A 23,222-nucleotide genomic window follows, 5' to 3' on the forward strand; every position below is an offset into this window, starting at 1 on the left:
GCCATGAAGGTTATATACAAAATTTGTTGGTCACAGTTTTTGTTTTTAATTCATATAAACTTGGCGCTTCTATGATTTTTGGTTTCATCCTATTTTCAATAATGTTATATTCTGCGAAGAAATCATGGTGTATAAACATTAAAAGCAACACATATGCAAAGCTATACAAAGAGACATGTGTATGTGTTACTAAAATATATTTGTACTTATATTAAAAAAATGTTTTGTAGTACATTTGAATATACGTATGTATACATGAGACTTCAAATGTATACATGTATTCATATGGATTTGCGTTTTTTGAGATATACAAAAGTAAACAAGAGCAAACAAACGATGTTTGTGCTAAAGAAATCCCCTAATGTGAGAAAAATGGGATGAAACAATCAAATGGAAATATATTACATAAAATTTTAACGCCTGTATGCACGAAACCAATAGATTCGAAATAGGTTTATTTTACAGATTTCCTTGATAGGACTGTCAAATAAGCCTAAGGATTCATTAAGTTTTCTGAATACGGCCGTAATTTTTTATGCATTGGTATAATTAATATCCAATTTGACATATGCCACAGGCGAAAATTGTTTTATTCCTAACAAGACATTGTTGTTGTAAACAAGACAATTCTTTTCGAATTGTTAATTTGCACATGAATATTCCATTATGAGACAGGGCAAACTTCTCACAATTCTTATTATGTGGGTGAAATTTGAGAAAAGAATAAAGATGCAATTTTGCTGTCTGTATGAATAGAAGGAGCATTTCTTCATTTCTTCTTTACATTTTGTCTACAATTTTTCCCCATATTACTTCCTATTAATAAAGATTCCTAATGAAAGATACAGCTAACCAATGACCTACGAGTATAAGTAAAAAGTACAACGAACATCATATTTACACTGTGTTGAACGCATGGCGGTAGCTTGAAAATAAATATTCATCTCAAGTATCTTACTTATTAATATCCATAAAAGAAAAAAAAATAATTTCCATAATGTTTCCGCTAAATAAAGGGTAACATTCCAAATATTTATACGTACTAAATTGGCCAAACAATCGTAACGATTATTTATACATCTACAGTTGTATTTACTTCATACCACATTTTCCACGAACGTTCACCTTTTTCTGTCCCATAAGGAAGCATTGCGCCATTGTTACTTGTTACTCTCAAATATAAGTGTACCTACAAAAGAGAATGCCTACGTAAGAACCACTTTGAGATTTCGCCATTGTCATGTGTAATTTACAAAAATTTATTTTGAGCACCATCTCGCACCCATCCATTTACGTATGCATTCCCACACATGTACAAAAGTCAAATATTAATGTTTATTTCTTTTATTTTTTGTTTTTATAAATGGAATGTTTTAAAAGTTGTTTGCACTATTAATATGTACACAAGTGTAATAAAATGGGCCACCGCATTTGGCCTGAAGGAATTTTTGAGGTTTCATTAGAAAATTAAAATAATGACACACGTTCTCTTTGCACTCTACACTTCTCCATCGTGATACAATACTATGTGCAAGATTTCAGCAAAATCGGACAATAATTGTGGCGTCTAATGCTTGAGATGTCAATTCAGGAGACCGCTTTATATGGAAGCCGTATCAGGTTATACACCGATTTAGACTTAAAACTGTTAACAGTTAAAATTTTAGCCAAATCGGATAATATTTACGGCTTCTAGGGGCATACGAGTCAAAGGAAGGACCACTTTATATGGGAGCTATATCACAATCTGAAGAAAATGGCATATTTGCCATCCCCAGCGGCCTACATCAATGAGAAGTATTTGTGTTTTTTTTTTTCTTATGGGGCCCCATAAGTGTCGTCTAACGTATCTTATAGGAATGGAAGAGGTTTCCAATCGGATACCTGAGACGATACTTGAAGTCCAGTGCGAGGCGATGCTGCCAGCGGCACAGTCTTGGATTCCCTAGTATTTCCATCTAGAAGATCATGTAGCACGGATGGATCAAGGCTAAAGGATAGAGTGGACCTGGAGTCTACATTGAGAACCCAGGGACTGAGATCTGTTTTCAACTGGTTGACTATAATACGGTACTGTAGGCGGATATCCGGGCGATCACAGAATGCGTGGTGTTAACTCAAGAACGTCGAATATGAACATCTTTACGGGCAGGCCATAAAGGCAATAACAACCAGGACGGTAAGATAACGAACAGTATTGGAATGAAAGAAGGCAAAGTTGTTGAAAGTCATAACAGAAAACTACATGCAAAATTTCAACCAAATCGGACCAAAAATTGCGGCTTTTAAGGGCTCAAGAAGTCAAATCGGGAGATCGGTTTCTATGGCAGCTTTATCAGGTTATAGACCGTTTTAGACCGTACTTGGTACAGTCGTTGAAAGACATAACAAAACTCTACATGCTCAATTGCAGCCAAATGGGACAAACATTGCGACTCGGTAGATCGGTTTGTATGGTAGCTATATCATATTATAGACCGACTCGGACCGTACTTGGCACAGTTGCTGAGAGTCATTAAAGAACACTTTCTGCCAAATAGGGCAGATTTGCAAAATTTCTGCCAAATAGAACAAAAATTGCGGCTCAAGAAGTCAAATCGGTAGATCGGTTTATATGGGCTTCGGTTTATATGGGCTAAATAAGGTTATAAAACGATTTGGGCCGTACTTGGCATTGTTGTTGAAAGTCATAACAGAACACTGCGTACAAAATATAAGCCAAATCGGACAAAAATTGTGGCCTCCAGGGGCTTAGGAAGTCAAATCGGGAGATCGGTATAAATAGGAGCTTTATCAGATTATAGTCCGTACTTGGCAAAATTTCTTGGCTATGTGCAAAATTTCAGCCAAATCCGACTAAAATTGCGGCTTAAATTGAACCGATATGGCCCATTTGCAATCCCCAAAGAGTAAGATATAAGAATAGTAAGAATATGTGCAAAATTTCTTCTTGATTGTCTCGACATCCTGAGTCATTCTATATATATACTTTATGGGGTCTAGACGAATATTTCGAGGTGTTACAAACGGAATGACTAGATTAGTATACCCCCATCCTATGGTGGTGGGTATAAAAAGCAATATATTTATTATTGGAGTTAAGTACCCAAGGGAACGTGAGGTAGGACGTTCCCATAGGTACACCCCACGAAATGAGCAGATATATTAATCAGGTTAATAGGGTTTCAGGTTAAGTTAAGCAGTCTGAAATTAGTGTTACGTAAGCATTTTCGTCCATTGCATTACCACGGGGACGGAAGAAAGAAGAAACCTTCTAAAAAGCCGTACAACTTGCGAATGTGCACATCCTCTAAATTAGACGAGTTCGCAAAAGAATGAGAATTTATAGCGAAACTCCTTCGGCTTGCTAGTTCGGGACAACCACACAGATGGTCTATAGTCTCTTCTTCCTCGACGTCCTCACAGCTTCTGCAGAAGTCGTTTTGCGATCAGACAGTGACCTGCCATGATGGACACAATGACTGAGACGTCTGTTCTAGCCAACGAGAGAAAGCGGTAGACCGCTTTAAATCTAGATTGAGCCACATAATTTTGGGGCGTTAACAATACATACTTAGTGAGTCTGAAATATCCTTCGGGCTTCATCCTGAAGACTTAGCTTATATGCCACATATTTCAGTTTTCCACGAATGTATAAGATTGCTACCAGTCTCGGAACCTCGTTTTTACTACAATTCCCATTGATATCTCTGTGGCCCTGTTCCTAGAGAACAGATGTATTTTAAACTGTTCAGTCATGTGCATAAGATCTGCTACAGTTAAGGGCGATTTTTAAATTCAGAAATACGTTCCTCTGGCGAACATTAACATTATATCTTATCCATTTCAACACTTCTGTAATTGCAAGGATCTCGTCCTGGTACATACTACAGTAATCGGGTAATCTTCTCGATATGGCCAGTCCTTACTCTTCGTAGTACACCCCAAATCCCGGAACAATCCGTATAGAAATCTTCGTACATTCTTTAACCAGGGACATTATTGTTCCAATGGTATCCACCAAGAATTGTGGTACTTTTTATCAAATAGTGGCCCAGATAATGTGCGTTCCACACTAACTAGAAAATGGGGCATGGTATCAAGGATAACACAGACTACGTAGCCGCCACATAACCTCATAGTAATCTACTTTAGTCTCACATCAGTGGTCGCACTAATTTGTCTAACCACAATGTCCAGAGTCATTGGGTGTGGCATAAAATGCAATGCATTAGATGGAGTCATCCTTCGTGCTGCTGTGATGCACAAACAAGCCATCCTTTAAATCCGGCTGAGTATTGAACAACGGTTAAGCTTTTGAAGTGCCGTCCATCGGACCCCAAAATCATATAGTATTATAAGTCTGACAACTGCAACCCACAATTTTGTTCAATGAATTTCTTGCATGTGTATAGGCCAACAAATGCTGTTTTCGTCCTTCTCAAAATATTGAATTTTAAGTTCAATGTCGTGTCCATTTTAGAATATTCTTTTCTCCCAAGGTGGGTACCTGTTATATGTATACCATATCATCAGCATACGCGACCACTTTTACACCTTTTCTCTTGAGAGACAATAATATATTGTTAATGGCTAAATTCCAAAATAGAGCAGACAACACACCTCTTAAAAGTATCCCGCTGATCAATCTTTGTAATTTTTAAATCATTTAAAGCTCCCTTAATATCAAGAAATGCTACCACTGTATCATCCTTGACATCAAAAGAACTTTCTATATAGCTGACTAGCTGAACCCGGGCCGCTCCGCTGCGACCGATAATGCTATGTTAGAGAGGAGTACGCTAAATTTGGAAATTTCTGGTTATTTTCAGTCAAAAATTTATTCCAATTTTCCTATGTACTTTTCTACTCTCAAATACCTCTTGTTTAACCCCACATTGCAATGGTCAGTAAAAATCCTTGTTAGGGGTGGGGTGAGACTGAAGTCTCAAAAGTGGATATCAATTTCGTCCTCTACTTCCATATTGCTATGGTCGGTAAATATGTCCGATTTGAGGGTTTTTATACCCTCCACCATAGGATGGGGGTATACTAATTTCTGTTTGTAACTACTCGAAATATTCGTCTGAGACCCCATAAAGTATATAAATTCTTGATAGTGCCGACATTTTATGTCCATCTAGCCATGTCCGTCTGTCTGTCCATCCGTCCGTCAGTTTGTCTGTCGATAGCACGCTAACTTTCAAAGGAGCAAAGCTAGCCGCTTGAAATTTTGCACAAATATTTCTTATTAGTGTAGGTCAGTTGGGATTGTAAATGGGCCATATCGGTCCATGTTTTGATATAGCTGCCATATAAACCGATCTTGGGTCTTGACTTCTTGAGCCTCTAGAGGCCGCAATTCTTATCTGATTGGAATGAAATTTTGCACGACGTGTTTTGTTATGATATTCAACCACTGTGCCAAGTATGGTTCAAATCAGTCTATAACCTGATATAGCTGCCATATAAACCGATCTTGGGTCTCGACTTCGTAAGCCTCTAGAGGGCGCACTTCTTATCCGATTTGAATGAAATTTTGCACGACGTGTTTTGTTATGTTAGGGCGCAATTCCTATCCCATTGGAATGAAATTTTGCACGACGTATTTCGCTATGACTTCCAACAACTGTGCTTAGTATGGTTCAAATCGGTCAATAACCTGATATAGCTACCATATAAACCGATCTTGCATCTTGACTTCTTGAGCCACTAGATGGCGCAATTCTAACCCGATTTGAATGACGATTTGAAATGTGCCAAGTATGGTTCAAATCGGTTTATAACCTAATATAGCTATCATATAAACCGATCTGGGGTCTTGACTTCTTGAGCTTCTAGAGGACGCAATTCCAATCCGATTTGGCTAAAATTTTGCATGGCGTATTTTATTATGACTTTCAATAACTGTGCTGAATAGGGTTCAAATCGGTTAACAACCTGATATAGCTGACATATAAACCGATCAGGGATCTTGACTTCTTGAGCAATTATTATCCGATTTGGCTGAAATTTTGTACGACGGATCCTCTCATGACCATCAACATACGTGTTTATTATGGTCTGAATCGGTCTATAGCCTGATATAGCTCCCATATAAATCGATCTCTCCATTTTACTTCTTGAGTCCCCAAAGGGCGCAATTCTTGTTCCAATTGGCTAACATTTTACACAGGTCTCCAACATATAATTTAATTTTGGTCCGAACTGGACAATATCTTTATATCGCTCTAATAGCAGAGCAAATCTTTTCTGTTATCCTTTTTTTGCTTAAAAAGAGATGCCGGGAAAAGAATTCGACAAATGCGATTCATGATGGAGGGTATATAAGATTCGGCCCACCCGAACTCAGCACGCTTTTACTTGTTTTGGTTTTTTTCGTTTTCTACTCTAAATATTGTAGTGATTGGTGTATATATCTGTTTGGCGGGTTTTTGGTTGTGTGGGCAACCCCACCCCAGATTTGGATACAAATTTTTGCTTTGAGATTAATGTAGGTGTGCAAACAAAATTTGTCTTAAATCTCCAAACCCATCTCCAAAATCTGGTGTTTTTAAAAATTAGGGGAAACCGATCTGCCGATTTGACTTAAATTTTTGTCCGATTTGGCTGAAATTTTACATGTAGTGTTCTGTTATGACTTTCAAAACTTTACTAAGTAAAGTCCAAGTCGGTCTATAACCTGGTGCAGCTCCCATGTAAACCAAACTGCCAATTTGACCTTTTGAATCCTTACAAGCCACAATTTTGTCCAATTTAGCTGAAATTTTGCAAGCGGTGGTCTGTTACGACTTCGGATAACTGTGCAAAGTATGGTCCAAATCAGTCTTTAACCTGATATAGCTCCCATAAAAGCCATTCTCGATTATCCTTGTTCGGTTCCTAGAAGCTGTAATTTTTGCTGGTTTGACAGAAGTTTGGTATGTAGAACCAAATTGAGCATCTCAAAAAAATTTATTTTGTATACATTTTTAGCAGAATCCATGGTGGTAGGTTCCCAAGATTTGGCCCGGCCGAACTTAGCCAGCTTCTACCTGTTTTAAAAAGATTAGGTCGTGAAGGGCTCTTTCAGTGATCTCTCGTCGGGAATATTTGTCATGATGCAATCAGAGTATATATCCCTAATGAGTTAATGTATTATTAGCAGGGCCTGGCGCCTTAAAGGGTCTTTGCAAGTAGCAATTTCTGCAGGATATCAAAGGAAAAAAATGCTGTGATAATCAGAAGGAATTCCATTTTAGGTTCTAATGTCTATAAATAGTAGTTCCTTCTTTGGCTCCCGTAAATATTGCAAAAGACACTTGGATATGTAGATTTTGCTGCTTTATGCAATTTTACTTTAGAACCCCATCATGCCAATATTCCCACCCTTCTAGCTACATTTCGTTTTCCTCTCAGGAGACTACTATAATTGCGAAGTAAATGTGGCGTGTGATAACCGACGTATGCTTAATGTGTCATAAATGAAAAATTAATGAAATGAAAAAATTTGAAAGGGGAAGAAAAAACGTACAATTCATATTTCAAGAATGTGAGCTCATTGCAATAAAAATTGAATTTCATTCTTCAACTTCCAAGAAGCCCATTTCCTCTAGCAAACGAAAACAGAGTGAAAAGAAAAAAACTCATAAATTGAATAAATGTTTGAAACAAATATGGTAAGGTCGAATGAGATGAAATTAGTATACCAACCATTGCAGAATTGACAACATTTGTAATTTTACAAAAAGTCATTGAACTTTGCACACAAAAAAAGATTTTTTACAAACTTGTAACAAGTTTTTACGGATTTCTTGTCATCTTCATTCGTACGTTTAATTAAAATTTCTTAGCTTAAATCTATATTATTGATTAAAGATTTGATTCGGTTTGAAATATCTGCATTTTATATGACCAGCAATTGGCGTCTTAAGTCTTACCTCGTTATTTACTTGGGCTGGCAAGGTCAATTTTGTTGTGTATTTACTAGAATCGTACATATGAATTTTTTCTCTTTATTTTGGGGATTTCACGTTCACTGCTGCTGCTTTGTCTATACCAGCGTTTGTGGTTTAGTCTGTTTTTTTACAAGTTCATTTAATGATATTGTTTTCGTTCCTCTCTTTTTTTTGGTTCACAGTTCTGCCCATAGAGTTTGCCAAAACGGATGTTATTTGTGTATTTTCTTTTTGTGGTTCCCGCTGTTGATTTTTTTATCGCCTAAATTAAAGCATCAACAGAAAAAAACCAAAACACTGTATGAGATGTTTTGAACTATGCCATAAACAAGATTTGGATTAAGTTCTCTAACATTTACAGATGATTACGGATCTCTTCTATTGACTTAACTGAAGAAGTCTAAAGTGATTTAGACTAATGTGTCTAGGAATTGTTGTTAATGCACTTTTGCCCAATGCTGGGAATTACTTTCGAGTGTTTAAAATTAGCTGCTCAGAAATCTGCCAAAAGAATGTTCACTATTTACGTCAGCTATACTGGGAGAGGGAACACATGCAGAGAAGTGATGTAAAAGAAAAGATATTGATTGGGTGATTAGGTGGAAAAACATTATTGCGATTTATTCTAGTTCTGTTTGATTAGGCAATATTTATTTATTTTTACTAGTATGTACAAACAAATGTGACCAGCACCTCATTCAGTTATGCAAAACCAAGCTTATGCATATCTTTTTGAGGAGAAAATCTCTAATTATAAAAGTACTTTGCGAAATACAAAACTTTATGTAGATTTGAAATAGAATTGTTTGAAAGATTTCCTTTGAGAAGGCCACCGTAGCGCAGAGGTTAGCATGTCTGCCTATGACGCTGAACGCCTGGATTCGAATCCTGGCGAGACCATCAAAAAATTTTTTCAACGGTGGTTTTCCCCTCCTAATGCTGGCAACATTTGTGAGGTACAATGCCATGTAAAACTTCTCTCCATAGAGGTGTCGCCCTGCGCCACGCCGTTCGGACTCGGCTATAAAAAGGAGGCCCCTTATCATTGAGCTTAAACTTGAATCGGACTGCACTCATTAATATGTGAGAGTTTGACCCTGTTCCTTAATGGAATGCTCATGGACAAATTTTGCATTTTTTCTTTTGAGAACATTCCAATAAACCTATTTTAAGGCTTATTTAAGTTTTTTTTGAATAATAATAATAATTTGAAATCGAAGCATTGGCTAAATAAGACGTTTTTACACAAATAAACCGAAATTCATAAAAATGTTTCTTTCATTTAGTGTTCTGGAGACCTAAACAAAATTATTTTTGTATAACGGTCTGAATTATAGATGCTTAGGATAAATCTTAAAAATTATTAATACTCTAAAAACCTTTATTACAATTAGCTGTGTTTTTTCTTGTAATTCTAGTGCAGCCAATAATAAAACTTTTTGTTTTGTTGCACTAGCAATGTCAATACTAAACAAGTAAAAATGCATAAAGTTCGGCCCTGCCAAATTTTTGATACCCACCACTTCGGATATACATTTTAAACTCATACGTCAAGTCCGGTGAAAAATGCAGAATTTATGAAACCTTAGCAGCTCTATCGAAATAAGGTTCAAACTGGACCAAACTCACCCTCGGGGGTCCAACACAACACAACTTAATCTCCTAGACCATAATACGGGAGGTTTGTCTATATGGGGGTCTATGTGGTTTAGTGTTTCCCAAACATCCCATTATTGAACAAATTATAGGGAAACTAACTTCTCACAATATCAATTGAATGCTGCCCGATTCAAATTTAAACTCAATGCTAAAGGGACCTCCTGCTTTATTCCGAGTCCGAACGGCGTGTAACAAAAAAAGTGACACCTCTTTGTTGTACATGGCTGAAATAGTCACAAATATTGTCAGCATTTGGTGAGGGAATAACCACAGCAGAATAATGTTTTAGGTTGTTCTCGCCGCCAGGATTTGAACCCGGGCGTTTGGGCACGATAGCCGGGCAAGCTAACCTATACACCACGGTGGCTCCCAATATGGTAGCTATATCCAAATATAGTTCCATTTACTCCATATTTAGAATGTGTAGGGGTCCAGTACAAACCATTTAACCAAAATTCTGCGAAATCGGATAAAAAATCCGCCTTCTATGGCCCTTAGACCTTAAGTTCAAAGATCTGGAGGTCGGTATATATGACAGCTATGTATATACAAATATAGACCAATCTAGGACATATAAAACAGGGATGTGGAAGAGCCTAATACTGCTCACTGGAACCATAAAAGGCGGTTAACAAATCTTTTATGGCCCAAGAACTTAAATCGGGAAATCGGTTTATATAGGGGCTTTATCAAGATATAGTCCGACACAGCCCATCAACGTGATTTAAACAGGCAGACGAATGGTTGGACATGATAAGATCGTCTTAGATTTTACGATGACCAAGATTTTATGTATATAAAATTCGGAGATCGGCTATATGTGGACGATTAACGCCTTGTTCCCTCCGAATTGACCTACAACCTACTACTTATTGTCTGGAACGCCAAGGCCCCTGATGGAATCTCTTTACTGATTCTAAGGAAATTTGGATGTAACAGAAGTCAAATACCTGACCAAGATCCTCAACCTATCTTTGAGCACTCTCATAGTTTCCGATATATAGAAAATGACAGTGGTCGCAACCGGATCAAGCCGTGTCAAAGTGAACCCATGTTACTCGTGGCTCTGGGCCTTTCGAAAGCTATCAGGAAGTCAGCCATGCCAAGCGCTTCCCTTCAGCAATTATTTGTGTGATCGTCATTCGTCATTCGCTTCATAAAGTGCCACATGGAGTTCTCCAAGGTGTGGTCCAAGCGACAAGTGCTAACAAGGAAACTTTTATGGCAACAAAGAAAACATTTGAACAGTCAATGGTAAACTATACTAGGCAGAACTAGATAGTATTCACAAGTATACATTACGGGAAGCGGTCAATGGCGTTCTTGCGCCAATCTGTCACCATTAGCACTTAATGAGATAAACCTCCCTCGGCAAACCAGAGTAGTTCTGACTCAATTTTGTTTTAACATATTAAGATGCCTTAATTCATACAGGGATAGAATTGATGCCAATGTGCTGAAAACGTGCCCCGCTTGTAACTTGGGACCACACGACACACGTTACCAATTCAGTTATCTATTTGGCTTATATCCAGACCCCTCAGGAGTCTCCCCTCTGATCGCTGAGTTCCTGGCTCTAGATATTTAGCAGAACATATTATGGATGTGATCACAACATATTGTTACAACAATAAGAATATTCTTATCGTGCGAAATTTTGACTGTATAGCTTTATTTATTCGGAAAGTCTTTAAAATTTCGGCGCACAGTGCGATACAAAGCAAGCAAGGTAAAGTAAAAGCAGGGCGTTGGGGAAATATAGACCTTTACAGGTTGTATATTTGACACCGCCTCCATACCCGCCTAGCGGTGTGGATCTTAACACCCTCCTAATCCCGAGACTAAGTGGGTGCGAAAAGTAAAGATCAGTCTCTGTACTTTCTGAGGTTCCTTGTTCCGTTTACTCTTTTTCACAGCCTTCTACCATACCCATGCTCCATATGTCAGCACTGGTCTTACATACATAGTTCCTGCCGAACATCCTTTTGCAATAGTAGAGGGCGATCATCGCCTTTCAGCACCATTCCTCCGCGTACCTTTTCCAGGACAGTTTTGAATCAAGGACTAAGTCAAAAGATTGTAGTCTGAAATTCGGTATCTAATATCTCCGTGTGAAGAGCACCAGCTCCGTCTTCCTTCGGTTTGTCTTCAATCCATTTCTCGTAGCCCATCACAATAGCCTCTAAAGTAACCTTTCCATACTTTATATGATCATTGACGTAAATCTTCCTCGAATCAATAAAACTATTTCTTCCGCATATGAAATCGGTCTTACGCCATCTCCGTTGATTTCCAATAGAACTTCATTTATCACTAGGCTCCAGAGAATCGTAGAGAACAACCCTCATTGAGGCGTTCCCCTTGTTATCCCCCTTCTGACCACACTATTCCCAATTCCGCATTAATAATTCTGCCGCGAAGCATATTATTCGTCCACCAGCAGATATTCGGGTGGATCCCCGACGGTCAAATATTGACCTTAAGCTCTTCCTTGAAAAAAAAAATATTTTGACGCATTAAATTTAAGTGGTTAAACGACAACTTGTTGCTTTGCAAGTTTGCTGATATCAGAAAACATTGTTTTGCAGATTTTGCATAAAAAATTGTTGACTACATTTAACTTTTCACCAGCTGACCTTACAAATCACCACACACTATAACATTTCTCTGAGTTTTACATTTTAATGAAATTCTTAGGATACTCTGATTAATATACAGTTAAAATTTACAATAAATAATTAATGTAAACTAGTGTAAATGCAAAAAATATGTAAGAAAAACACAGAAATTTGCTAACAAAAGCAAAAGCGTGTATTCAATTAATTCACCATTTACTCAGTCATAAATTGCTTATATAAAAATATTCATGAGTAACATCAGCAAAAAGCCGGCAAATGGGTTAGCAACTTGAATACCCCCAGTGGCACGGCACAACCACCACCATTCACCACCCACAAATTCTGATCATTGTTTTCGTTTTCCCTTTCTTTTCCCTTTTTGTTTAATTTCATCTTATTTCCAGAGTGTGACGTTAAATGTCACAAAAAATGCGAACGCCTTACGGCCAATTTGTGTGGCGTCAATCAGAAATTAATTGTAGAAGCGTTGGCCAACGTAAAAAGAGGTAAAAACAACAAGAGAAAGCGATGAAAATCCAGAAAAGAAAAGAATAAATAAATAAGTCTGTAGACGAACGGACAGATATCGACGTACTTATATGTGTATTTGGAATGGAATCCAAAACAAACAAAAATATGAACATCACATGATTTTGGCTAAAAAGAAAAGAAAACGAATTAAACACTTCAACCTCATTTCAAATAATTCTAATTTATATTTAAAATTTTAAAAATATTGAAGAATTTTGTAGTTATTTTGTTGTCAGACTAAATTATGGACATTGAAATGTTTGCAAGTCTGCATGTCCAAATTGATTATTTGTGATGAACAAAATTATTGGGGAATATTTCCAGGTGACAGGGTTGATCTTGGAATTTAATAACGAACATCAGATACAAATTTGGTAAGTGGTTTGTTAGTTGATGGGAAAAATAATTAAATTTTTTATTTGCCATACGCAAATAATTGGAAGATGCAACGATAACCATAAACAAGGGCTGCTAGTTAAGTTTCTGGCTTAATAATAAAAATGAACATTTTTATCATCATAGTATTCTCCAGCATGATTTATACACTTTTGCATGCGCTCACTTTTCGAAGCGCTTTTCCACTCCGATAAAGACACCTCTAAAACATAGTTATTGGGCGCTATGTTTTAGAGGTGTCTTAATCGGTGACGAAATCGTTGACCACGCATTTTTATCCTAATTTGTGGGAATAAAAAGAAGTCACTGGGTGCCAAGTCGATTCGACGTTTTGGTCGATCAAAAAGGCGCTGGTTTGAGACGATGTGTGAGAGTTCTCATTGTCGCATTGTCATGGCGAACAATGATTCGTATTTTCTTGTTCGTTTTTCGTATTTCCTAAGAAACAGGCGACCGTTTGCGTAGAAGTGCTTCTTCAAGAAAAACTTTCGTTGGATTTGGCTCGTCCTCGAAGACCGACACGGTCGATTGCCCTTATCTAACGGTATGTCACAATACGATCTTGCATTATAAGTTCATGCAAGTATCAACGTTACCTGGTACAACGGCCGATTTCGGACAACCTTCAAGGAATTCGACTATAAGCGAGCGTCGGTCACTACTGCTTTCATTGAATCATTTTTTCACAGTGCTATAGGATGGTGCTTCATCGTCATACAAAGATTTAAGTTCATAAATACACTCTTGTCGTCATAATCCATATCGAATATTGTGAAAAATGATCGCATGAAAATGTTCACGAATTAGTTCCTTTTTTTTTTGCCTAAATATTTTTACAAGTCACTGTAAATAACACAAAAAACAGTCCTGCGTCAAAACGTTCAGAGTATGATTTTGCAAAAAAATATCAAACTTTGCAAGGGAAATGTTTCCACCTGGCAAAACTTAGGGGTGGATTATGAATGGCAACTCAACTATGGTTGCCTTGCCAGAAGATAAAATCAGGGAAAAAAATATTATAAAGAAGGAAATTTTTTTCAGTTTCATTCAATATTAGTGTTCAGCTACTAAGTAAATTTAAAAAATTTTGCGATTCAATACAGAAATGAAAATTTCTATAACAAAATTTACCCGTTGGCAACTCAACTAAAGTTGGGTTGCAACCCATATTCAACCCATTAGTGTCGCCTAGGTCAAAAACTTATGTAGCAAACCGTACATATTTTTAATCAAAAGGCACGACAATGGACCAATATAGACCTGCATTCGCTTTAAAGGGAAGGATTTTAAATTAACGTATTTTGATACCCACCGCCGAAAGAGAGGGGTATAGTCATGTTGCCACTCCCTTTGTAACATATCGATAAATCCGTTTCCGACCCCATAAATATAAATATTCATCACAGTTGTAAAATTCTCAGACGTTCTACCCATGTCCGTCAGTCCTTGCCTATCCTAGATATAGCTTTCATATAAACCGATCTTGACATTTCATTTCATATGCTCCAATATTAATTACTTCGTTTTGAGTTTTGTCATGGCCTCCGATTAAAACTAGCATGAACAACACGAAAGTTAGGCCTGGATGAATCTGATACCAACATAATCGTTGTACTTTGATATGTCTAACTATACGACTCCGATATTCCCCATCAATGCAGACTGGTCCATAAATTTTAAGAGTAGCATGTGATCTCTTGTGCCTAGTCTGCCATACCCATTAATATCTGTATCGTATATAATCTTCTCCAGCAGGATGTTAAAGAGTTTACACTTTAAGCTGTCTCCCTGTCAGAATCATCGTTTGCTACTAAACTGTTTGGAGAGGTTCCTTTCTATTATTATTGCGGAACGCAAATCAGCAAGCGTCATCCTGCAGTCTTGCCAGTTTTGCGCGGTCGGTGTTAAATAGTTCAGCGGGCAAAACGTCGGCTCCCGCTGCTTTGTTGTTCTTCAGTCGGGTTACAGCTACTTGAACCTCATTCTGACTAGGATTTAAACATTCTATACCATCAACAGGGATTGGTTCTGCGGTATACTCTTTGTCGCAACCGTCGGACACTAGTAGCCAGCTAAAATGTTATCTCCATATCGTCAGCACACTATCTGCATCAGTTACCAGATTTCCTTCCTTGACTCTTCAGGAGAATTTTCTTTTCCCGACTTCGCCTTGATTCTTGTTTTAAAAGAATATGTGTCTGGCAAGTAATTCAAAATTTGAAGTTATCAACTTTCAAGCCCCATTGCTTAGCCACTTGGGTCCCAAATTTTTCATGCTTATTGGAAAACGTCTCAACATTGACTTTGTTTAGTTTCGTGTACAAATTTATATTATTTTTAAGACTTTTCGATTTGGCTGTAGCCACTTTTGATTGAGTGGTAAATATTGGGTTTTATGCAGTTTTTTGATAGAAATGCTAGAGAGACGAAGATTTCTAATCGAGATCAGAGAGGAATTTACACCCTCTCTCTCAAGCAAATCAGTCCTCCTGCACAGGCAGCTCACGTTGTGTTGCCTTTGCAATCGCTATGGATAGTCCAGACAATGATGTAACACTTATAAACCCATGCTTGTATTAATAAGAGCCGACCGCCCATCACTAAGTATACAGATAACAGATCAGACGACTTTTCATGACAGCACTTATTCTGCATCACTAGCAATCGCAATGTCATCGCTAGAAATATTGCAAGACGTCGATGTAACACTTATGATCTTATGCTTGTACCAATAAAAGTCTTAAGAGCCGACTGCCCCTCACTAAGTATACAGATATCAGATTAGACAATTTTCCATGACAGCACTATTTCCGCATCACTAGCTATCGCACCTACCTACGCCTGGGAGATACTGAAGTTGTCCCTCTTGCGGGACAATTATAGTCGTCTGTCTGTAGTTCTAGGCAGTGGATTTCACATCCGGTTCCACTGTACATTTTCGAATCATTTGTAAAAATATATTAAAATCCCCAAATCTTATCCACCACTACTGCCACTCCGTCAATGTAATTATCACCACCTGAAGCCACCATAACGCAAAAATTACTATGTTCGCCTATGACGCTGAACACCTGGAATCGAATTCTGGCGAGAACATCAGCAAAAATTTTCTGCGGTGGTTATCTCCTTCTTATGCTGGCGACAATTGTGAGGAGCTATGTCATGCATAGAAGCCATATAAAACCTTCTTCCCTAGAGGTGTCGCACTGCGGCACGTCGTTATTTTGAAATGGAGATCACTCATTGACGTGTGAGAAGTTTGCTCCTGTTCCTTAATGCAATGTTCATGGGCACATTTTCCTTATTCACCTGCTCAGTTAAAGGTCCACAAACTTCGCAGTCATAGGCCAGAACAGAGCCCACCACCGCCTAGTACACCAAGTTTTTTGTAATAATAAACTATTTCCTTCAAACGAGATAAAAACAAGTAGAAAGGCGTTAAGTTCGGCCGGGCCGAATCCAGTAAAAAATGTTTAATTTATGCCCCCATAGCAGCTTTATCGAAATATGGTCCGATTTGGACCAAAATAGACATGGATATTGAGTGGTCTAATAAGCACAAGTCTTATTGGTAGCCATTTCCAAATATAGACCGATCTGAACCATATACGTCACGGTTGTCGAAAAGCCTAACATAAGTCACTGTGTCAAATTTGAGTGAAATCGGTTTATAAATGTGCCTTTTATGGGGCCAAGACTTTAAATCGAGATGTATGACAGCTATATCCAAATCTGAACCGATCTGGGCCAAATTGAAGATGTCGAAGGCGCTAACACAACTCACTGTCCCAAATTTCGGCGAATTCGGACAATTAATGCGCATTTTATGGGCCCAAACCTTAAATCGAGAGATCCGTCTATATGGCAGCTTTATCCAAATCTGGACCGATCTGGGCCAAAATTGCAGAGAGTTGTGAAGAGCCTAACACAATTCACTGTCCCAAATTTCGACGATAACGGACAATAAATGCGGCTTTTATCGGCCCAAGACTTTAATCGAGAGATCTGTCTATATATCAGCTATATCCAAATCTTGATCGAACAGGGTCAAATTCAAGAAAGATATCGACTGGTCTAGCACAACAAACTGTCCCAAATGTCAGCGAAATCGTATAATAAATGTGGCTTTTATGAGCCTAAGACCCTAAATCGGCGGATCGGTCTACACGGCAGCTATATCCAAATTTGGACCAGTCTGGCCCAAATTAAAGAAGGATGTCAAAGATCCTAATACAATTCACTGTCCCAAATTTCGGCGAAATCGGACAATAAATGCTCCTTTTATGGGCCCGAAACCTTCTATGGAGAGATCGGTCCATATGGCAGTTATTTTCAAATCTGGACCAATCTGAGCCAAATTGAAGAATAATGTGGAGGCGCCTAACACAACTCACTGTCCCAAATTTCGACAAAATCGAACAATAAAAGCGACTTTTATAGGCCCAAGACATTAAATCGAGCGATCGGTCTATATGGCAGCTATATCCAAAACTGTACCGATCTGTGCCATATAGCAGAGATATGTCGATGGCCTTACACAACTCACCGTGCCAAATTTCGACGACATCGGACAATAAATGCGCCTTTTATGGGCCCAAAACCTTAAATCGAGAGATCGGTCTATATGACAGCTATATCTTCATCTAGACCGATCTAGGCCAAATACAAAAAGAATGTGAAAGCGTCTAACACAACTCACTGTCCCAAATTTTGGCAAAATCGGAAAATGCGCCTTTTATTGGCCCAAGACCTTAAATCGAGAGATTGGTCTATATGGCAGCTATATCCCAATCTGAACCGATCGGGGTTGAAGTTGGATGTCGAGTAGCCTAACGCAACTCACTGTCCCAAATTTCAGCAAATCGGGAAATTAATGTGGATTTTATGGGCCTATGACGGAGGACCGGTCAATATGGGGGCTATAACAAGATATAGTCCGATATAGCACATCTTCGAACTTAACCTGTTTATGGTTAAAAAAAAAATCTGTGCAAAGTTTCAGCTCAATATCTCAATTTCTAAAGACTGTAGCGTGATTTCAACAGACAGACGGACGGACATGGCTAGATCGTCTTCGATTTTTACGCTGATCAAGAATGTATATACTTTATAGCGTCGGAAACGGATATTTCGATGTGTTGCAAACGGAATGACAAAATAAATATATCCCCATCCTTCGGTGGTGGGAATAAAAATGCTTCGGTTTATTGGATGGTTTTTGTAAGTACTTGTTTTAAAATTAGTAAAAGTCTCAGTAAAGCAGTAAAACTAGCTCAACCTTCAAATAAACTTGTCCTTGAACTTTGCAATATTTTTGAAACTGTCAAACCACCAAAATAGCAAAATGTTGTCACCCATCAAACCCTGACCAATAAATCAGCCTTAGTTGAATATAATATATGCCAAAATGTCTTACTACAAACATTATGCTTTGACTGTCATTAACCTCAAAATTATCGGTGATGTATGACAGACAGACATCCTTCATGTATTCTTCTTCACAGGTATTTGTTATTGTTTTGTCTTAATTTTTAATAATTATGTGATGTTCATATTTTTAGACAGTAAAAAACTGACTGAATATGCGTCTTATTTTCAATATCACATATCAACAAGTTTTTTGAACTTTTCCAAATAGGTACACGGGAAACGAGAGATTCGCCAAGTACGCCGCCTAGTTTAAATCCTGCATATAAAATTGAACCAAATGAAGAAGAACAAGATGGTATGAATTGGCTTAAATTTAGTTAATGGAAATGATAAACAATTTTTAGATAATTTCAGCAAGCCCCAAAGTGTGATCACTATTTGCAAAATTTGGATAATCAATACAATACTTACATATACTAAATTTTAGTATATATAACATTCAATTTTAGTTTCTTTTTATTGCATTGTGATTCCTATCTTATTAATATACATATTTTTTTTAATTTGTTTACCTCCCCACAGAAACTTCATACACATATTCACAATTCCAAAAGTCCGGACGTTTTACACCGCCAGCCACAATTATACCTAGATTTAAGAATTATTCAGTCGATGATTTTCATTTCCTAGCTGTGCTAGGCAAAGGAAGTTTTGGCAAAGTAAGTACCAACAAATGAGCGTTGACACCCAAAACTATTTACCATTTGCAACTTTCTTCACCATTTAGGTACTCTTAGCTGAATTACGTGATACCACATATTATTATGCAGTTAAATGTTTGAAAAAAGATGTTGTCCTCGAAGACGATGATGTCGATTCAACGCTGATAGAACGCAAAGTTTTAGCCTTGGGTACCAAGCATCCGTATTTGTGTCACCTGTTCTGTACATTTCAAACAGAGGTGAGTGCACTTAGTATAAAAATAACAAAAACCAAAAACAACCACACTAACATTTTCGCCCCGTAATATATATGTACAAAACTATGAATTTAGGCATTTCTATCTGTTGAACATTGTTGATGCAGCACATGCTAATTTATCAACACTTTTAAAACATTTTTAATGGATATGAATAGCCACAAATGGTTACAGACAAATTTATTATTGTCTCTCTAAAAATGCATTATAGTCTTTTGGAAATAGGACAAAAGAAAGACGGCAAATATGCAAATTATAAATTGTCGGCTAATTTAAGAAGGTATTTAGATCAAATATACAAATGCAAGTAAAAGTTCGGCCGGACCGAATCATATATATCCTCCACCATGGATCGCATTTGACACGTTCTTTGAATGGCTTTTTCAAATATATAGGAAATTAATCTACAGATACAGATGGACAGTAATTGTCTTGAATATTAAAAGTCATAAAAAACACGTCTATACTTTGATCAAATATAAAACGTGTTTAAACTTTAAAATTAAGTCAAATCAGGGGGTAATTGAGCCTTATATAGGCTCAAGAAGTCAAATATGGACAGATTTTGACCATAGTTAACACATCTTGGGAGTCAAAACAAAACACCTCAAAATTTAAGCTAAATTGGATAAGACTTGCGCTCTCTAGAGGCTCAAGAAGTCAAGATCCAAGATCGATTTATATGGCACCATAATGAACCATTCACATTCATGGCACTGTTATTGTATTGTAAGTCAAAACGAAACACCTCACTCTTAGATTCAACCAAAACGAATAAGAATTGCGCCCTTTAGAGGCTCAAGAAAATCAAGATCCGAGATTGATTTATGCAAATGCGAATTTGCTCATGAGCACTCCATTAAGAATCAATGCAAACTTCCCACATATCACTGTGCGCGTTGATCAAAGATTTATAATTACGGAATTTGTGGTGAAGGAATCCTTGAGGAGCTTGGAGTCGGTGGAGACTGCCCTGCACGAGGTTGTGCATAAAATAGATGCCAAAACGTACACCCTGGCGGTATGCATTGACATCGAGGGGGCTTTTAACAATGTGCGGACCGACATATTGATCCAATCCTTAGACCAGTACAGGGTGGACCCGGTCCTTAGAGACTGGATAACCATATGCTAAGGAACAGGTGGATAAATTGTGTGTCCCATGGCGTAAATGAAGGGGGGAAAGTGGCACAAGGCACGCCACAGGGGGGCATTTTATCGCCACTCCTATGGGTGACCGCCACAAATGACCAATTATGGACGATGAGACGATGTTATAATACTTATAAGGGGTAAGGATCCGAACGAACTATGCAGAAGGGCCAAAAGGGTCTTGCATATGCCATATGACTGGGTTAAACCCAGAGGTCTCAATGTTAACTCAGGGAATACTGAAATATGCCTGTTCACGAGGAAGACGAAGGTGGTCCAATTTAACGCACCACGTTTTCTTAATATGACGATTTCGATATCTGAAAAGGTCAAATACTTAGGTGTGATACTGGACAGGGCCGCGATGGGAGAATGGATTGAGAATGGGTGCAGCTCATACCATCGTGGTATAATCGAGGCCACAATAGGAAACCTGGAAGGGAAAAGGTTTCCGATTGGATACCTGAGATGAACCTTGAAGTCGAGCGCGAGGCACTGTTGCCATCGGCACAGTCTTGGATTGACTGCACCCTAGTATTGCAATCTGGAAGATCATGTTACACGGATGGATCAAAGCTAGAGGACAGAAGGGGCCTGGGGGTTTACATTGAGAACCCAGGGACTGAGATCTGTTTTAGACTGCCTGACCATAATACGGTCTCCAGGTGGAGATCCGGGCGATCACGGAATGCGTGAAGTGGTGTGATGCTAACGCGAGGACGTCGAGTGTGAACATCTTTATCGACAGTGAAATTGCCATAAGGGCAATAACAACCAGGACGGTAAGGTCACGAACAGTCTTGCAGTGTAAGAAGGAGATTAACGCCTTCTCTGGGAAAATCCGCATCGTTTGGGTGCCGGGCCATAACGGAGTAAGGGAAAATGAAAGGGCAGACGATTAATATCTGCACCCTCTTCTCAACCTAACCTTTTGTAGCCTTTGTCGATCTCAGAGATAAAGTATTTGCTAGTGAAACATTTTAAAACATGTGTCTACATTAAAGTTGGGAACAATTCTCAAATATTTCTCTGGACAAGTGATTTTTAGAATTTTTTAGAAACGTAACACGTTACCAATTTCACAGAAGGAAACAACACACCTGAGGTAAAAAACTATAATTGGTCCAGTTGCTATGATTTTTTTTATTTCAAAATAAAAATAAATCTTTTAAGATCACCTGCAAAGAAAATTTATTAAATCTTGTTAATCAAAACCGGATGAAAAGGTTATAGACATTTTTTGGCAATGAAATTTTGATGGCAATTTTTGTGTATATCTAATCGTAATTTGGTCATTCGCAAAGAGCTACATTTCTCGAAAAGGTTCTAATATTATTATGATTTCGACAGACGTACTTTCTGCATTTTGTATGTATTTTTTAATGTTAATGTCATCTTGTTATTACTATCAAACAAAGAACAATAACATAGTTAGGACCTCTTATGCAAAATGATAAATACAAACCTATCAAGAAATTAATATAGATGTAAATAGAAGGAAGACTACCAAGAGGGAGAAAGCAAATTACATGACTAAATAATATACAAGACTGAACCAATTATAACAACGAAGCAAGTCTCTTATCAGCTGCAAAAAATAGAGGATAAACACCGCGTCATACATTACAATAGTTTTCTAACACACAATGCACTCACAGTAACAAAAAAAAAACAGTAAGGAAAGGCAAAAGTCGGGCGGTGCCGACTATATAATACCCTACACCACCTAGTGCATGTAGTACCTTTTATATGTAGAACTTATCTCGAAATCTAGTCAGACTTTAATTTGGATACCAATTGAAATAGCAATTTAGAACCTTGTAAGATTTTCCTACCATAGGACAAAATATTTTGATTTCCACATCTTTAAAGGCCATATCGGATAAAAGATTATATGGAAGGTACACCAAAACCTGTGCCAATTTTAATGACACATACTGGGACATCTCACGCCCCATATTGTAGAGATATGACCAAAATTATGGATTTTACTGCCTGAAAAGTCCATATCGGATGAAATATACACATTGGAACTATATCCAAATTAGGACTGATTTTAATGAAATTTTGCGCACGTATTGAAACGTCAATTTAAACGTCTCATGTAAAATCGGGCGAAAATTGTGGATTCTATTCACAAAAACGACTACACACCAAATTTGGTAAAGATCGGCCCAAAATTGTAGCTTCTAAAGCTTAAATAGCTCAAATCGAATGAAAGATATATATGGAAGCTATATCTAAATCTAAACCAATTTTTATGAAATTTTCCGGATATATTAAGTGCAGTAACAAAACAGTCCGTGCCCAATTTTGTGCAGATCGGTTGAAAATTGTAGCTACTACGGCCATTTAAGTGCAAATCGGGCGGTACATATATATGAGAGCTATATCTAAATCTGAACCGATTTTTATGAAATTTTGCATACATATGGAGACGTCAAATAAAACACCCCATGCCAAATTTTGTAAAGATCGGTAAAAAATTGTGGCTTCTACAGCCTTAAACGGCCATATCGGATGAAAGATATATATGGGAACTATATCTAAATATGAACCGAGATTCATGAAATTTTCCAC

General features: G+C 37.7%; 1 protein-coding gene across 4 annotated transcripts in view; it reads left to right on the forward strand.

The window, feature by feature from the left end:
* The window catches only part of LOC106088906 (putative protein kinase C delta type homolog), a 171,712-nt gene that overhangs the window by 122,378 nt on the left and 26,112 nt on the right, over positions 1-23,222 (forward strand). For 3 of the 4 annotated variants that reach the window (XM_013254616.2, XM_013254618.2, XM_013254617.2), the window contains 2 exons: positions 19,094-19,230; positions 19,299-19,472. In XM_013254616.2, the coding sequence (XP_013110070.2) occupies positions 19,094-19,230; positions 19,299-19,472 (311 nt within the window). Of the gene's footprint in view, positions 1-12,618; positions 12,721-18,779; positions 18,867-19,093; positions 19,231-19,298; positions 19,473-23,222 lie in introns of all 4 variants that reach the window. The other variant, XM_013254619.2, reaches the window with a different exon arrangement.

This window comes from Stomoxys calcitrans, chromosome 4 (genome assembly GCF_963082655.1).
Source record: "Stomoxys calcitrans chromosome 4, idStoCalc2.1, whole genome shotgun sequence".
Taxonomy (NCBI): Eukaryota; Metazoa; Arthropoda; class Insecta; order Diptera; family Muscidae; genus Stomoxys; species Stomoxys calcitrans.